This window comes from Vidua chalybeata, chromosome 8, assembly GCF_026979565.1.
Source record: "Vidua chalybeata isolate OUT-0048 chromosome 8, bVidCha1 merged haplotype, whole genome shotgun sequence".
Taxonomy (NCBI): domain Eukaryota; kingdom Metazoa; phylum Chordata; class Aves; order Passeriformes; family Viduidae; genus Vidua; species Vidua chalybeata.
Window position 1 is genome coordinate 17,860,437 of NC_071537.1, and position 16,722 is coordinate 17,877,158.

Sequence of the window (16,722 nt, forward strand, 5' to 3'; positions counted from 1 at the left end):
TGACAACAGGAAGTTCCACATCCTAGATTCTAATAAGGATAGCAAAGCCAAAATTCAGTAGGTCTGGCAACAGCCATGACCTTCAGGACGACTGCTGCCCGGTTCCAAGATTATTACACATCTTCTACAGGTTACTTCCCCAAACACCTGTGTTAATCTTGCACTCTGAAAACTCATTAGATCCTTCAAGAAATGCACCACATGACACCATTGAAGTAGAGGCCCAGGGGCTGAAGAAGGAGCTGGAGATAAAAAACTAACTTTCCTTTTAGACATAGAACAAGACAAGCTCACAAAGAGGCAGTGTTTCAGAGCCAAGGAGTCTTTTCTGAGCCTCCTTGTTTGGTTTGAGGAGCTCAGTTCTGAGACAGCAAGTATAGTTATTGTATCTCCCAGAATTAATTAACCCTGTATGGCCCTGGCATTTAAAAGAAATCTGCAAGTCTCAAATACATTTTTTGTAGCTTCTCTTTTCATGGTAAAGCAGGAATAATTAATGCAATGAATTGACACCAAGCTTTTTCATATACTGTGCTTAAAGAAGTTATGTCATAACAACAGCATCTTTAAGCTACACATCTGCCTTAATGACCTTGGATTATTAAAACCAAAAACATTTAAAAAAATCATTCTCATCTCCTTTTTGGTAGTCTTTTTTTTTTAGGTAGTTTTCTGTTTATACAAAGAAACCAGGCAGAACAGTTTAATTTTCTGCTGGTTTTAAAACATTTCATCTTGATTTTGGTATAGATACAAATGGTTGTTGTGGGATCGGTTCATAGTAGAGCAGGCAGACTTAGAAATGGTTTCAATCCAGCCCTCAGTTTACATAAGATGTGATTTATTTGTAAATCGTGAACATATTTTATTTTTTAAACACTTTTTAGAAAGTTTGGCAGCAAACCTATGTTTTTGACTGAGTACATGAAACAGAACTTGGGAAAACTAGCAAACCAGAGTCTTTTTGCAATCCACACAAGTGTAAATCCAGAGTGATTTTACCAGTGGTAGTGACATTCATTTGAATTTACAACTGCGTAAAATGGTAATGTCTGTAATTTTGTTGTTCTTGTGTGGGCAATAGCTGAGACATCTTAACTTTCATTAAGTCTTTTGCCCAGTCTGAGTATTTTATTCTATTAATATAAAGAGAGTGTTTCATTATGCAAAAGAATCTGGAGAGGAGCAGGAGCTTGGGACAAATGATTTAAAATTCAGTGAAATAAGTGCTGTCAGTGTTAACAACTGTGGAGACCCTGGTTGTGTTCCATGGTGTGGTGGAACTCAGAGCCCAGAAGAGAAAGGTCCCCACAACCACACTGCCCTGACCTTCTACAGGGTGAGCCCAGGGGCAGATGCAGCTGAGCAACCACTGCTTGCCAAGTCACCTCCATCACTGTGGGCATCATAACTGAATGGTTTACACTCTCCCCACACCCCAGCTGTAAGTTAAGATTCCTTCCATTACCACTTAAGCCAGTACAGTGTTATTCCCCTGTAGCTGCAAGCAGGGAGCCCTTGCAGAGTCAGTCACCACAGCCCAGTGACCCGCAGTGACAGCCACTGCAACCTGACTGCGTATCCGAGCCCTGAATATTCACAGCAGGATTTTTGATCTCAGCCTTTGGGAGGCAATAAGGGTAAAAAATCCAGCAGATAGGAGTCTGTTTACAGTATAACTTGTATTCTTCCCTCATAGTTAAGAGCACCTTTTCAGCACAGATGTACTGGGGAATGCCTGAGTTAGAGAGTGGAGCACAGCTTCTTTTTTTATATTCCCTGGGCACACTGGCCCCCTTGAAGAAGCCAGATTTTGCAGATGTGGGTTTTTGAGCTGCCTGAAGGCATGCTGCATGCTCTCCTAGTCGCAGAGCCAGTCTTAGCCAAGAATCAGCAGCAAAGATTTCGCTTTGCCATACACTTCCCATGGGAGCTTATGTAACTATTGTAATCTGTCTGAGCCTCTGACCCTCGAGGGCAGGTGGGCAGAAGTTCACCCTAGGTGCAGCAGTGGGGTCATACATGCTTTTAAGGAATAGGTGCTATGAAATGGGTCTTGTTTAAACGTGACAGTTTGCTTTTTCTATGCCAGGATGAGTGAGACTCTTTGAGTTTCTCAGCCATACTATGTGGCTGAAAAAATGCAAAACCCAGAGCATTTCCAACCCCCATAAGAGGTTTTTCACTATATACCCAGATCACAACCCAGGTTGTTGGGCACGGGCTCCCACAAGTGGAAGGTGATGTGTTTGCATGGACTCACAGGGACAAACTTTCCCTCCATTGCCTTCATTTTCCCCTCACTTTTGGGCCTTTGCTTTGCAGCTCTGGTGAGACAGTTACCAGTGTGACGAGCATGTCTCCTCTACAGCCTAAGAAGGTAAAGAAAAAGAAAGAGAAAGAGAAAGAGAAACTGGAGCAGCCACCAGCCATCCCAGCAAAAGGTATGAAAATAAGAGGTACAGAGGTATTTCAAATCCTGAGCACAACCATGGAGGGACAGCAGAGTGTGGGACGTCAGGAATTCTGCACTTTGCCACCTTCTCTGCTGTAAGGTGGCCTTTTCTTGCTCCCATCTTGGGGGAAGAAATGCCCTGTACCTGCTGTGGGACAGGCTGTCACCTCCCTGCAGCTTTAGCCATTCTGAGATGCTACTCAATGAGCCCAAGCAGGGGGTCTCAGCTCCTACTAACTAGAGGAGAGAGAGGAACCTCTGCAGCAATATTCACCCTGCTCAAAGAAAAGGTTAAAGTTAGGCAAGTTGAACGTACTTGTTTGGGGATATTCTGAGGGAAGCCAGCACATTGCACTCTTTAAAACTGGTGGTGCACTTGGGAAGTCAAGCAAACTGAGCAGATAGAGAGCAGTCTCTGGGGGAATTCATTTTCCAAGAGGATTTGCAACTCCGGGGTCAGTCTCACAAACTCTTGGGTGTATTTTCTGAGCAACATTGCCAGTGCTAAGCCAGTGGGAGAGAAGAGGGAAAGGACATGAAGATTTACTGTGGGTTAGGTCACAAATGATCAGTTCCCAGAGGGTATACTTACTCTAATATTTGCATACAAACAGCATGTCTTGCATATCAGATTCTTTAATCTTATGATTTTTTCTAATTCAAAACATTGATTATGTTTCATTGTAAAATACCTAAAATATGGTTAAACTCATATATAAGTACATGCATTTGCTTCTAATTTGATATTTATATGTAATTTATAGATTGCTAATACATATACTAAAAATGACAGTGAATGATAACAATGTGAAATGATCCCTTAATATTTACTTTTGTAGCTCCAATTGCCAATAATTTTCCAAAGCCCAAGCTCTTGAAACCTCAAAGAAAATTGATCCTGGTGAGTAATTTTCAATGACATAATTTTCTGTATACTCTTCTCTCTCAATACAAATGCTGTAATGTTGCCAGAACTCTTAAGTTCATATATTATAAATCACCTTAAAAAATTAAACGGGTACTTTTTTTTTTAAGTAATAATTTTTCAAGTGATGAATTATCTTGGTTCTTTTCATTTTGAGCATTATGTTACACTGAATTTTATTTCCCAGCTTTCTAGCAGTTCTCATGTCTACAAACTTGGCCTGTCCTTAAATGAAACCTGCTATTCATTCTCACGTGCTTCTAGCAGCTGGTGTTTTGGAAAAAATACCAGTTACTGACAGAATCATTACTGTACTGTTCACACTTCTTTTGAGACTTTTCAAGTGAGAAATGGGGAGCCTTATTCTGCTTTACTTCATTGGTATAAGTCAGAAATGCCTTGAATTGCAATTATAAGATGGATATATATAGCTCATACTAAGGGAAAAAACCTTCATATAACAGTTTCTCTTGGGTATGAGTTTCTGTTTGAAATATACCCTTGCAGATACATGCCAGACAAATCAGATGGATGGTGAGATGTTCCTCTGCTTTTGTAAGAAAGCAGTGGCTGGACAAGACATCCAGTGGTAATAGAGTGACAGAGTTTTATACCAGCTCACTTCAGATGCCTATAGCTGCTGTGGTCCGCTCTGTTTTCTGTGTAGACAACAGAAAGAGAGATGAGTTAGAGTTGGAGCCTGATGCTCCTGGTAATTCAGACTGCTGCTCTAAGTTGCCTTTTGGGAATAATTTCTTCCTTCTCTGGCAATAGAGAGATCCCAGAGAGACCAACTTTCTATGTTAGGTGAAGGTGGATGCCTAAAATTACGCCACTGGAATAACTCAAATGCCATGTGATGGTTTCACTTTCAGGTGAGGCTTAGAATTAGGAGCTTTCCCACCAATTGTCAATAAAATACTCTACTTTTTACAACCCTGGATACCTGGACATAATGCCAGGTGACTTGAGAACAGTTCAGCTAATATCTTAGGCAATTTTACTGCTTGGATATGGAGCTTGTTGTTCCTCTACTGGTCCTGCTGGGATCGCCCCTTGGCCAGACTCTGCTTATACAGGTCAGGCTTTGGTAGAGGAAGAGGCAGAGTTTTAAAACTCCATGAAAAAGTCCTTTTGTTGACATGTGGGCCAAAGCTGTGCTAAGAGGACAAAGACACAGATGAGAGCACTTGGCACCAGGGGTGACAGCCACCCTTTGCCCTGCACACGGAGTAAATTCCAGCACCTGGGCACACCAGTAATCAGGCAGTCTTCAGCTCTCTTAGGAAAAGCTCTCACCAGTTAAAGCACTCAGATACTTCCTGCAGGTCAATAAAACACATCAACACATGCTGAACTTGAAGGAAATCTGTTTCCAGATACTTTTTCTTTCTGGAATAATTCCAAGGATAGCCCTCAAATAGCTGTTGCTCTTCCCTTCTTGCTATTCAACATGAGTCAAGGTCCAAACACTTTGGAGGTGAGCAGGAGTAAAGCCTTTTCAAAATCAGCTTTGTCTCCCCTAGCACAACTGAGGATCCACACACTACATGCAGACAGCAAACTGTTTTAATGCCTTGCTGTTGGACTTCAGTCAGGCAGCTGTTTCCATATGTTGCTCTCTTCCCTTTCATATTTCACCTCAGAGTGCAGCAGGAGAGATGCAGCAGCCCCCAGAAAGTACACAGTCTTTGGACATGAGTTAGTTTTAAGTTAAAAAGTGATGGAACAAATATGGACTCACCTAGCAATAAAGTGCATTAAGGGACAAAGTAAACAAAACCAAAGTCAGTCTGTAAGGCACACTCAGAAGCTGAGCAGGGCGCTTCCCAGAGCAGTTTCTCAATTCTGTTCTTCTTGCCTCCTTTTACAACACAGTTGTCCATGTTTTTTAATTCTCAGGAAAAAATAATCCATACTTTCTGCTTTTAAACTACTTTTTTTTTTTTCAGTGAGGAAAATGAAACTAATTGAAGTTAAAGAAGTTTAAAGAAAGATAAAAAATACAGAAAATACAGAGAAAAAGACATATCAAATACATCTAAATGAAACTTTTTTTTTATTTTTAGTAAGCTTGTCTCCCCATTTTAATTCACAAAAATTCTCAGATTTTAAATTCTCCATCTGCTTTGGGGCAAAAAAAATTATCATCATCCTGCCACATCTCTGCAGGATAAAATAACCTTTTCTTTCCAGCTATAATGATTGCACAGCTGGTGTCTACACTAGGTCTTTTTTCACTGATGGCACATGTATCACATAATCACTACTGCAAAGAGAGACACAAATTGCTGAGTTTCTGGGCTACTTTTTCATCTTCCCTGTGCAACCCAAGGAAGAAACTATACTGGGGCACCGGGACAATATTCTAGAAAACCTAAGCTAACAAGCTAGAGTGTAAAGGAACATTACAAAATAATTCCAGTGTTTTGGGAAATTTTTTTGTAATAGCCTAAATACCAGCAAAATTATTTCCAGAGGACATATGCTTTTGGTTTCTTGAAAGATGTTTATAATAAGCTAGAGAATTTCTTTTGTTGTTAACGTGCTAGAGTGGGTTGTAGTATAATTTTACAAGAACACAATAACCTGGATAAAATATGGACATAATCTCAATGAAAATTAAAAAAAAAAAAAAAAGAGAGAGAAAGCCTAATACCAAGTTCAATTGCACAGCTTTGAGTAAAGCCTTCTAAATACTCTGCTTAAGTCATATTGCTTTTGCTTTAGCCAGAATAACAATTCTATGTTCCCCCTGTTGCAAAAATATTCCCCATCAGTGTCATTCTCTATTAGCATCAATGAGAAATGTGTACAGATCAAAGGAAATAGAGATGCTGAAATGCAAAAAGGGATGTTTTTTATAGCATGCAAGAAGCACAGAGAGTCATTATGAAAAAGAAAATTCTGGGGGCCCACAAACTCTTCTCTCTAAGGGCTGTTCTACTCTAGCCTTAAGTACTTAGCCCTTTGAGTTGGTAGAGATAAATCTTCTACTTCCTCAACCAAATTTTCTGGTAAGGCTTTCATTGCCTCGTAGTGATTAGCTGTCATAGCCCAAGAGTGTCAGTTACAGAACATCATCTAAATGAAAAGGCTTTAGTGTCTTTTTCATGAAGGTTTAAACCATCAATCTGAGGAGCTCCTGCGTGATACACTCCAACCAACTTCAGGTTGGATCAGACCTTCAAATCTTTACTTATGCAAAATTTTTGTTGACTTCATAATTTTCACACTAAATTTTAAGGGTAGGAATTTCTGCTTAGATAAGACAAGCTGTAGGGAATCTTCTGATTCTGCCACTGACGTGTGCACTCTGCTATATCATATAAATATCACACTTTGAAATCAGGTATCTATCTCCTGTATTACAAATTGTCCCTTGGGCTTAGTTCTTCAAACACATCCATGTAAGTGTCACAGTCCACAAGATTTGGCTTCTGCTGTTCCTACACTGACCAATCTCTTGAATACCCTCTCTGTTGAACAGAGTATATCTGGCTTCTCTTGTTCCCCTCCACAGAGGGGTTCCTGTGTGACTTCTGGAGCAGAGTCCTCTCAGTGACCATAGTGCTGAGCTGTTTAAGAGAAGCACACATCTGCCTTCAGCTTATACAGCGTAGACAGCATTGTTTATTTCAGCATGGACTGGATCACCAGTGGCTCAGTGCTCCATGGTTACTGAGATGTGCTTCTGATGATGATGGTGTGAAAGCTACTTGAGAAACAGAAAGGGATTATGGTTATCTAAGGTGGAAGGAAATTTCTAGCAGTCAGTATTTTGCACAACTAGTAGGATTCCTCAGTTGTCTTAGCTGTAGGTATCATTTGCCCTTTCCTTGAGAAAGAAAAATAAAGTGAAATACATCTGCTGAGTAATTTTTGAATTCTGAAGCTGGGAGCAATCAGGTCTTCCCTTCTACTGGATGACTTTAAATTAAAAGCTGTGCCACCCTCTGTTAGAAGAGTTGCTTTCTCCATAACATGTAACAGAGTGATGATTTAAGCTCCCAATTTCTTAAGGCATTATTGATCTCCACAGACTCCCAGTAAGACGATACATATGATATACAAAGGGCTGGTGAACAGTTTTTCCCTTGACTCCCTGTTATTCTTTATTAATTCCATTCAGTCCTCATAATTCCTCTCTCTGTAAGATGAATAATCCTTTTTTTTTTTTCAGTTTCTTCATAGGATGTGAGATGTCCATAGGTCATGAATATCATTTACACATTCAGGAGATAACACATTTGGAGTAACAAAAGTGTCACCAACGAAGTGAAAACTTTTGTTTTTTGAATGATAAGAAGGAATCAGCCTGATTTCCACCAATGTTGGTTTAGAATCTAGGAATAACTGCACCTGTAAAAGCAATAGAGCATTAGCAAAGGTGAGGACGCTCTTCCCCCAAAACTCATTCAGTTAGACTTATCAAATCATCTTCATCCCTGACTCTGTAATCATAACTTCTGTCAGATTCAATAACAAAATTTAGATGTAATGGTGAACGAGTCTTCACAAATTGTTGTAGATATTGTTCTCAGGGACATACTCTCAGGGAGTATAGGAAACATTTTATGCTATAGGGAGTAAAAAATAGGCATCCTAATGGGAAAAAAATCTGCCTTTTTTAACTGATAATGCCACTAAAAGACATAATTACTACTCTCCATATTTTCCAATATCATATTTCTTAGCTTTGGCACTGAATGTCTCTCTTGATATTTCAGCACTCTTACTGGCCAGTAGATGGATTTCTAGAGGATAACTAATTTTGCAGATCTAGCTTCAGAACTTCTGCAGAAGTAATTTCTGAAGCTCCTGTGTTACAGGGGTATCTCTAGCTTTCTACTAGCAATCAAGTTACTGACATTGGTAAACACTTGAAGCTCTTAAAAAAAAATCTTTTTCTGACTTTTGAGTTATGGTACAATCTTAATGAGGAAGTCATGCCACTAAAGTTCATTGGGTTTGAGCATTAAGTGGATCTGTGGCCCTCAAGAGCACTACTGATTTTAACACAAGAAAGGCCACATATTTTAAAGGGAGGGATTTTCCAATGTAGATTTAAAACCAAGACTATCAGATCCTTCTCCCTCTGAAGCTACAGCGAATTTTCTCCTGCCTGACCCCATTGCCAGCATGTGCTTTCTCCAGTGTCTCGGGTGGCCCAGGCAAGGGAGTGGCAGCCCACCCACCGAACATGCTGGATCTTTGCTTCAGCACATCCTCACTTTCACCTCACTCACTGACCCTTCAGTGATGGCCTAGCTGGCAGCCATATCCCATCCCCTCCATGGCTGTAAAAACCAGGTGCTTTGGAAAGGAGATACGCAGGGGAGATGATGGGCTACCCCCTTTCCCTTAGGCTGCACTCAGCATGCAGTTTCCACCCTTCTGGGCATGCATACAGAGACAGCCAGCAATCTCCTCCTGTGGTAACAAGCCCAGTCAGCTGGCCCTGGGAGTCCTGCCTCAGCACTTCGGTGGAGTGTGCTCAGCAGTGACACTGGGTGCTCCTGAGCTGTGCCATCTGGACAGTATCTGCATTTTTTCTGTGGAGCTTTTTACTGACTGTGACTACAAAACAGGATGTTTCTCAAACATGAAAGGAAAAAAGGCCAAAGAGTCAAGTTTGGCTTTTGCAAGAGAAAGGGAGAGAAAAATAATGGTAGTTCCAGAATGTGCTTGCTAAGAAGAGCTCCTTCATGGCAGTGGGGCAAGGCTGCTTGCTTGGTGCTGTGGAGTAACCTGGCAAGAAGTGCAATTCCTAGAGACTGGATCAGACAAACATCAGCAGCACCTCTTGACTCTGTACCTTTCCCATTTGCACTTCCTGCAGCATCTCTGGGCACCACGTGTCCACCCAACAGCAGGCATGGCTGGGCCACAGGTGGCAGTTTGCCATGTACTGGCAATCACATCAGCAAACATCTGCAGAATTGGCAGGGTTTTATCCTTGCTGACCTAATCCATTCACTCGTGAGTGCAGGGCATGCCAGGGAAGGTGGTGTTTCATTTTCAAGTGTTACTGCAGGAAACCAGAGTTACTAAAAATACTGTGAAGCTCTGACTGGAATTTCATAGAACGGCTTTAGAAGAGACCTTAGAGATCATCTACTTCTAGCCCCCTGCCATGTGCACAATTTGGGACATATGCTTGTTAAATCCAGAAAACTCAGAGATGAAAATTCAATGTCATCTATAGGGTTTTTTTCCCCTGTATATAAGTCTTTCTGTATCGTATCTCAAACAAAAACTACATTACATGTGATTATATAGACGCTGAATTCAAAGGAGAATGTCTGCAGCAATAGTCTCTAAAATATTTAAGACTGAAATGAAGTGGGAAGTCAGGCCTTTTCTGCTTATTTTTGATAGTAAACTAAAAATTCCCATTGGGTTTGTCATCTTCATGGTAATGTGTGTGGTCATGGAACAGTCAGATTGCAGCAGTGCAAGTTGGCATCAGTTGTTTTTCCAGAGAAGTTAAATTTATGAGGTTATTATTTGCTTGTTTTCTTCATACCTAATCACAAATTTGGATGAGAGTAGTCTTAGTTAAAACTTCAAGAACTTTCAAGTCTGACATTGCTCACAGCAAACATCTTGAGGCTGCAAAGAAACAAACTAGCTAAGCCTGGTAGGAGCAAACTTGACATTCCTGGTAATTATGAAATAAAATTCAGAATAATTTTGATTAAAACCCCAACCCTTCTAGTTAATTTCTAACACATTTATATACTAGATAAACCCAATAAAAACAAAACTATATATTCACATACTTTAGTTTCTTTTACATATTCACATGATAGACCTTGCGGATTGCTTAATAAGAAAAATGTTCCTATAAGTGAACTCTTTTGAATAGTTGCCAATGGGAAGAAGCTCTGTGACTGGAATAAACTAAAATTAAACTGGAAGAAACCTGGAAGAGGAATAATTTTGCATTTGCCAGAAGATACACTGGAAAATCATAACTCTTCCTAATTTATATTTTGGCAAAGTGTATGATCCCAAGATGAGAAAACAGACATAAAAGATAAATACTGTATCTAGGAATGCCACATTGGAATAGAATCCTACTTGAAAAAATAATTTCAATATTATTTTAGAACAATGATGCAATTTTTTATAAAAGGATATTGTAGCCCTAGAAATCTCAGTGACCTCCTAGAGGAAGACCCAGGAGAGAAAGAGAAGGGTGAATGGCCAGTCATTCATTGTCTCTTCCTCTTCTGCCCTATCCTCCATCCCACCTATAACACCAGTTATTAAAGTCACACAATTGTTCCAGAAAGAAGGTGGTGGCACGGTTTCAGGTTAACACTGCCAAGACAATATCCAATCCTAATGAGAGATTAAATTGTAGAATTAGGGTTTTTTTTTTTTTTTTTCCCTGTCTGCTCAAAAAAGTTGGTTTTGGACAAACAAACCAGCAAAATTAAATTAAACATGTGGTTGATAAATGAAGTGCAGAAGAGTGTATGGAATAAAAACCTGGCTACCACAGGTACTTAAAGTGCTATTGGCTCCCATGTACTGTTATTACACATCTTTTGCTGAAAACTGTATACCTTTCACAATTTTGAACCTCCTGTGTGTTTCCTCATATTTTCAATCAAATTATTACATACTAGAAATATGCATAAGGGAAATTATTCTACACATTTTATGGTGTGCTGTTGCTTGTAGCAGTAATTGAAGTACCTTTTCCACTTATGAAAGTACTAATTTTATTTGGTTTTATTGCTTTTCTAGATGCAATTATTTATTTAGTGTGTTTTGGCTTTATTAAATTATGTTTACTATAGGAACATCATAAAAATGTATGAAAGCAACACATCAGCCACTACTGCCCAATGACTTATTTTGGGGAATCTAGTGTTATTTTTCATATCCAAACATAATAGAATAAGGTAAGAATAAAGAGATAATCTACACTGGAAAACAATGCAATTTTGAGATAATATAATAAAACACCTGGACAATATGATTTCATAAATCTCACTTCTAAAATTTACATGAGCTGGGCGTTAGGGTGGCTATTTTAGGACATGCGGCACTTTCTAAATGGAAACATAAGAAATATGATTAAACATGGGGAAAACATATACAGATTTAACTTGTCCTGAACAACTGGTTCCTACAGAACAATGAAAATATTTCTACCTCAACAGATGTCTGCATCGGACTTAGGAAATGCAGAATTTTACTCTAGCAGTGATCAACAGCTTTGTTTCAAAAGTTTAATCAGATTCATTTTTAGGAGGTTTTTCACATGCAGTGTGAAGGTCTGATGTGACACTAAAGCTGGTAGCAAAATTCTCAATACCTTCAAACAGAAACTCAGTATACTGTCATACACTGAAAATAAAATCTTCAGCATTTGTTGGTGTTATTGTGGTGTCCACCCTCAATGTAGCTCCTGTATTTAGCTTCTGTTATTAGCATAACTGAATAGACAGGCACATATCATTTGAAATCTCAAAAGGAATCTCTAACTTAGCATAAAAGCAGAAAACAACTGAAGTGCCTAGAAACTGAGGCTAATACTTTCAGGATAGAAAGAAGAGAGTAATATAAAAATTTTTCAGGCATCACAGCAGTTGACCAAGAGTTTTTTTCAAGTCTTTAAGCCAAGGCCAGGATAGGAGAGATGTCCTTCTAAACACTGTGATTCAGTTCAGTCTTAATATATTAACAAAGAAAATATATGTTTGATTTCTCTTACAGTCAAGATCTGTCTGGATCCACAGGAATTCCTTTTGTCATTGCACCAGAGAATTCAGCAAATGCAGGAAATGTTCTATGTTGTCAAGAGCAGAGCATTTGATAGTGAATAAGGACCAGGAGTTGAGACGAAATAGGGTATTGGGGGAGGGAGGGAAGACAGTGTGACCAGTGAAATGCAAAGGTGCCAGCCCTGCAGGCAGTGCCCTGCAAAGGGCTTGTACTCACTTTGCACAGATTGGTTGACTTCAGCAACACCACTTACAGCAGCAGCTGCACAAATTTTGGAGGATTTGATCTGCAGGGAAGAAATAACATTAAATTAATGCTGGAAAAGTGTAAACTTTCTCACCCTGATGTAAGCAACCTGAAATGCTGAGTGTGAGCAACTGTCACGGCAAAAGGAGAGGATTCCAGTGCAGTGTGAAGGACAGGAAGCAGGGGAGCACAGGGACTGATTTCAGAGGGTATTAGATGCTTATCTTTTTAGGCAGAAGACAATACAATACTTATTCAAACACATTTCAATGAAACAGGAATCATTTGTGTTAAATCAGAAATAAATAAGTAATAAATAAAATGTGAAACTTTTGACCTTGGCAAATATTTACAATTTCTTCCTAACATTTAAGTACTGCGTGGAAAAACTTGGTTTATGAACTTTGAAACTTTATGAACTTTAAACTTCAGTTTTAAGTTTACAAATGCCATTTCTTAGTCTGAGAGATGCAAGCTTTTCATGGTTACTTCTTGTGACTGCAGAAATTTTCATGGCTGAAATGTTTTGTTTTTTTTATTGTCTTCTGCATTTCAACTTGAGGACACCAGTTATTTGGGTAGAACACAGTACTCAAGAAGATAAAGAACCAATTCTCCAGTTCTTCACTTGCATAGGGCTGTAGAACTTCACCCTTTTTCAGGGAGCATAAACCTCAGTCTTCTACAGATGAACTGAAATCCATTTCAAGTACTGAGGGTCTCACATACAATTCCACAGCAACTATTTTATTTGTTGCTACATTTTCTGAGGTGAATTAGACATGAACAACCCACTCCCAGCTGTGAGCAAAACACACGCAGGAGCACAATGCAAGATTTTCCTCCTCTAAGCCACCTGAGTCTGGATGAAGCTGTCAATAGCAGTAGGCAGCTTCTGCCACACATGAGAAATTTGTTCAGTAAATTTTATTGACCATCTCCCTTAGCTAAATTTTATAGTTTTAAGTCAAATTCAATCATTGTAATACAGCAGACAGTTTTGGTGGTATGGCCTTTATTCTAAACTCTGAACTCATCTATAGCTTGGCAAAAGTGGTGAAATTCCACTGGAATGGCAGTAATTCTATCCAGTTTTTTCTGCCTTCTGCGTATTTTTAACATTTTTTGGTTCTGTTAAGAAATATACTGAGAGGCTCTGTGAGTGGCTGTGATTAGAGATGTAACTGGTCCAAGGTTTACAGCTGGAAAGCACATCTGGCATATATCTTTCATATTGTGAAATCTGCAATAAATAAAATTTGGAAATTTAGTATTAAGAAGGCTGAACATTTTGCTAACATACATCTTTCAAATCTATAATATTTGAATTGTCAAAATATTCTGTGTTTGTGAAATTAGAAGCAAATCTGAAAATCCTACTTAGCCCTGTTTCCTGTTTTTAATACTGTTTTTATTTCATCTTCTATGAACTAGCTCTAATGCAGAGTAAACTGCTTAACAACCTAGCAGAATTAGAATGGGTGGGAGAAGAACTATACCCAATGTTATCAAATACCTACATTCAGTGGTAACGACATTATAACAAATTTGTTGGTTGTGTTTTGCAGCCAAAAATCGCAGAGGAGAATTTAACATATGCTGAACTTGAACTGATGAAGCCAATTCAGGAAGCCAAAGGCATTTCCAGTATGACAGTCTACGCACAGATACTCTTTGAGGAGAACAAGCTGTAATAGTTCATGCCTGTATAAATGTCCTTTGTCTGTGTTCTATTTAATTCTTGCTGTGCTGTTTATTTATAAAAATCATACAAATGTCCTTATTTTTTTATATTCATTCATGCACTTCTATTTTTCTATGAGACTTTTAAACACGATGTAGTTGAAAGTAATCATAGAAAAAGCAGCTGGTCAACAAGTGACATCCCAGAGATCCCCTTTGTGGTGTTCTGTACCTCTGTTGGAAATGGACTGAAGTTCCACCAGGGGCATTTTGAACACTAAACGTTATTCCTTCTTTACTGCTGATGTGATGAGTCCAGCTGCAAATGTCAGTATCTTAGCAAGCCTCAGGAGGACAAACAGCAGGATCCCTGCCCATCAACCTGCTACTGAAGGAAAAGACCACTGACCAGGAAAATGGCCACTTTAATGCATTTCGTCCTATCAGAAAAATAATAACCCAGTAACGCTGAGACCTTTTGTTGAAGCCAAGGAAAAGCTAAAATTACTTTTTCTACTTCTTTTTCCCTTCTTCAGAAATAGTTAAAAAGGTTTGTGTTCTATGTTTTCAAATTCCCTTTTGTAAATGACATTGTCTTTAAAAATGTACGCTACTTTTAGTATGGTGTTTGAAATAAAATATTTCAAAATAATATGAAGGAAACATTTATAGTTAAACTCCCATGATTTAAGGAAGAATATTCATAGCTTGGGAATATCTCCCAGGATGTGATTTTTTAAAATTCTGATTGGGAATAGGAAAAACTTGATCATGAGTAAAAAACTGAGAGAACCAGGACACTGCTTTTGGTCTTGGTTTAGTTTCGCATTTCCAAACCTGTAAAAGTTTCCTCCTTTAGCCTGCACTAATGAGCTGCTGATCTAGAGGAAAAAATTACACATCATCTCCTTCAGTATGGAACAGACTCTGTAAAGCCCTGCTGACTTTAGAGTTATTTCTTTGGAAAGACCAGGGCTCAGGAGATAGGGAAGTGAACCTAATGTCAGGACACAAAATAACATTCCTTTTACTTTACGTCTTGATAACTGAGAGGTTCCTTTTCCTCTGATACACATTCATGGAAAATGAGCTATTCTGTGCCATCCTGAGCATTTCAGTCATGAAGAGTAGCTGGACTGATGTTTTCAAACTCATGTATCTTCAGCGTCTAAATTTCCCCAAAGCTCAGTGATAATTCAAATACCTGACATCTTTCAGCTCTTGGGAAGCTTTAACCCCTGAGTAACCGTGCAGTTCATGGAGATGTAGAAGCCTGGGCTCTTTAGGTCACCATCAGGTCATGGAGAGCCGTACTTGGCACATGCCAGGTCTTCTCCAGGTCTGTGAGGGAGCCCCATGACAGGCTGCTTATTCAGCAGTATTTAATGTGGATTTTGGAGTAGCACTCCTTGGGCTCTGGAGTCATAACTAAGATGGCCCAAGTTGCTTCTTCCTTTACAGGTCACACCCCTTTAGTGACAGAACAGCTTCTCACCAGGGAGGGCTCAGAGCACAGCTGGGAATCACCACAGGAACATTCGTGCCCTCGTTCCTGTTACTGCATGGGAGTGCAGGAGAGGAGGATGGTGGGACAATCAAGGATGGGGACATGCATCCAAGGGCAACCATGTGACAGAGCACATCACTGCCTTTTGGAGGATTTCACCAGAAAAAGCGAGTCTCTATAAACTGCTTTTTAACTTTTTTGAACAGTGGTAGAGATTAGGCAGCACACATAGTCTGCTATTGTCTAGCCAGGATCTGTAAATATAAAATGCAGTCATCTTCTTCCACATTGGATAAAAATCTCTTCTATAAAAAGGAATTTAAGAAAAGCTTATCAGGCTAACCGTTATGTACAGTACTAATTCCAATTCTATTCTATCATCAAAACAGTTCTTTCCAAACTAAGGCCAGCTTTCATCAGTAGATTTGTTAGTAATTATTTGCATTTTTAATGTTTGCATTTGTGAGTTGTCAAAAAAGATGCTTGTTTCACCTTTGCGTTATTCCAGGAGTTAATCACCCACCAAAAGGGTGTGGTGGCTTTCCTTGTTCTGTGATCAGGTGTTGGACTTTCAGTGACAACAGCAATCAACTAATTCATTGACCAAAACCAGATTGGTGCTAATGAGTGATTCAACATTCAGGGATCAATTTTGAAACAGCCAGTTTAACTGACTATTCAGAGAGGACATCTGTAATGCAGACAGCTGTTCAAAAGGCCTTAGAAAAATATAGAATTTATTAGTTGCTACTTTGGAATTTAAAATCCTAACACATTAATGATTTGACCACTTAGCTGTGAAAACTTTCAGATTTGGTTACATTTCTTTTGCATAGAACTGGCCATTATGACCATTGTTCTGAAGAATCCTCTACTGTATATTTATGCCCAGCATGTTAATGAATACCATTCTTTATGTATTAATATCCTATATATTCTTGTTTATATTTGATATCTAATTCCCTAAAATAATAGGTAATTGAACTGAATAAATTACCATTTTTAAGATTTGTTGTCTTAGTCTCTGTAGGATTTATTGCTTCCTAGAGAGTGATATTGCTTCCTAGATTGAAGGACATGTGTTTATCTCTTACACAGCATTTAGAAAGTCACAGTATTTGGAATTGAATTCTTCATTCTGCAGAAAATTCCAGCTTTTTA

The 16,722-nt window shown here is 39.0% G+C and overlaps 1 protein-coding gene across 1 annotated transcript in view; it reads left to right on the forward strand.

The window, feature by feature from the left end:
• The window catches only part of VSTM4 (V-set and transmembrane domain containing 4), a 31,985-nt gene extending 15,414 nt beyond the window's left edge, over positions 1–16,571 (forward strand). The window contains exons 6-8 of the mRNA XM_053949794.1: positions 2,326–2,444; positions 3,295–3,356; positions 13,940–16,571. Coding sequence (XP_053805769.1) covers positions 2,326–2,444; positions 3,295–3,356; positions 13,940–14,065 — 307 coding nt within the window. The 3' untranslated portion in view covers positions 14,066–16,571. The remainder of the gene's footprint in view (positions 1–2,325; positions 2,445–3,294; positions 3,357–13,939) is intronic.
• The last annotated feature ends 151 nt before the right edge of the window (positions 16,572–16,722 follow it).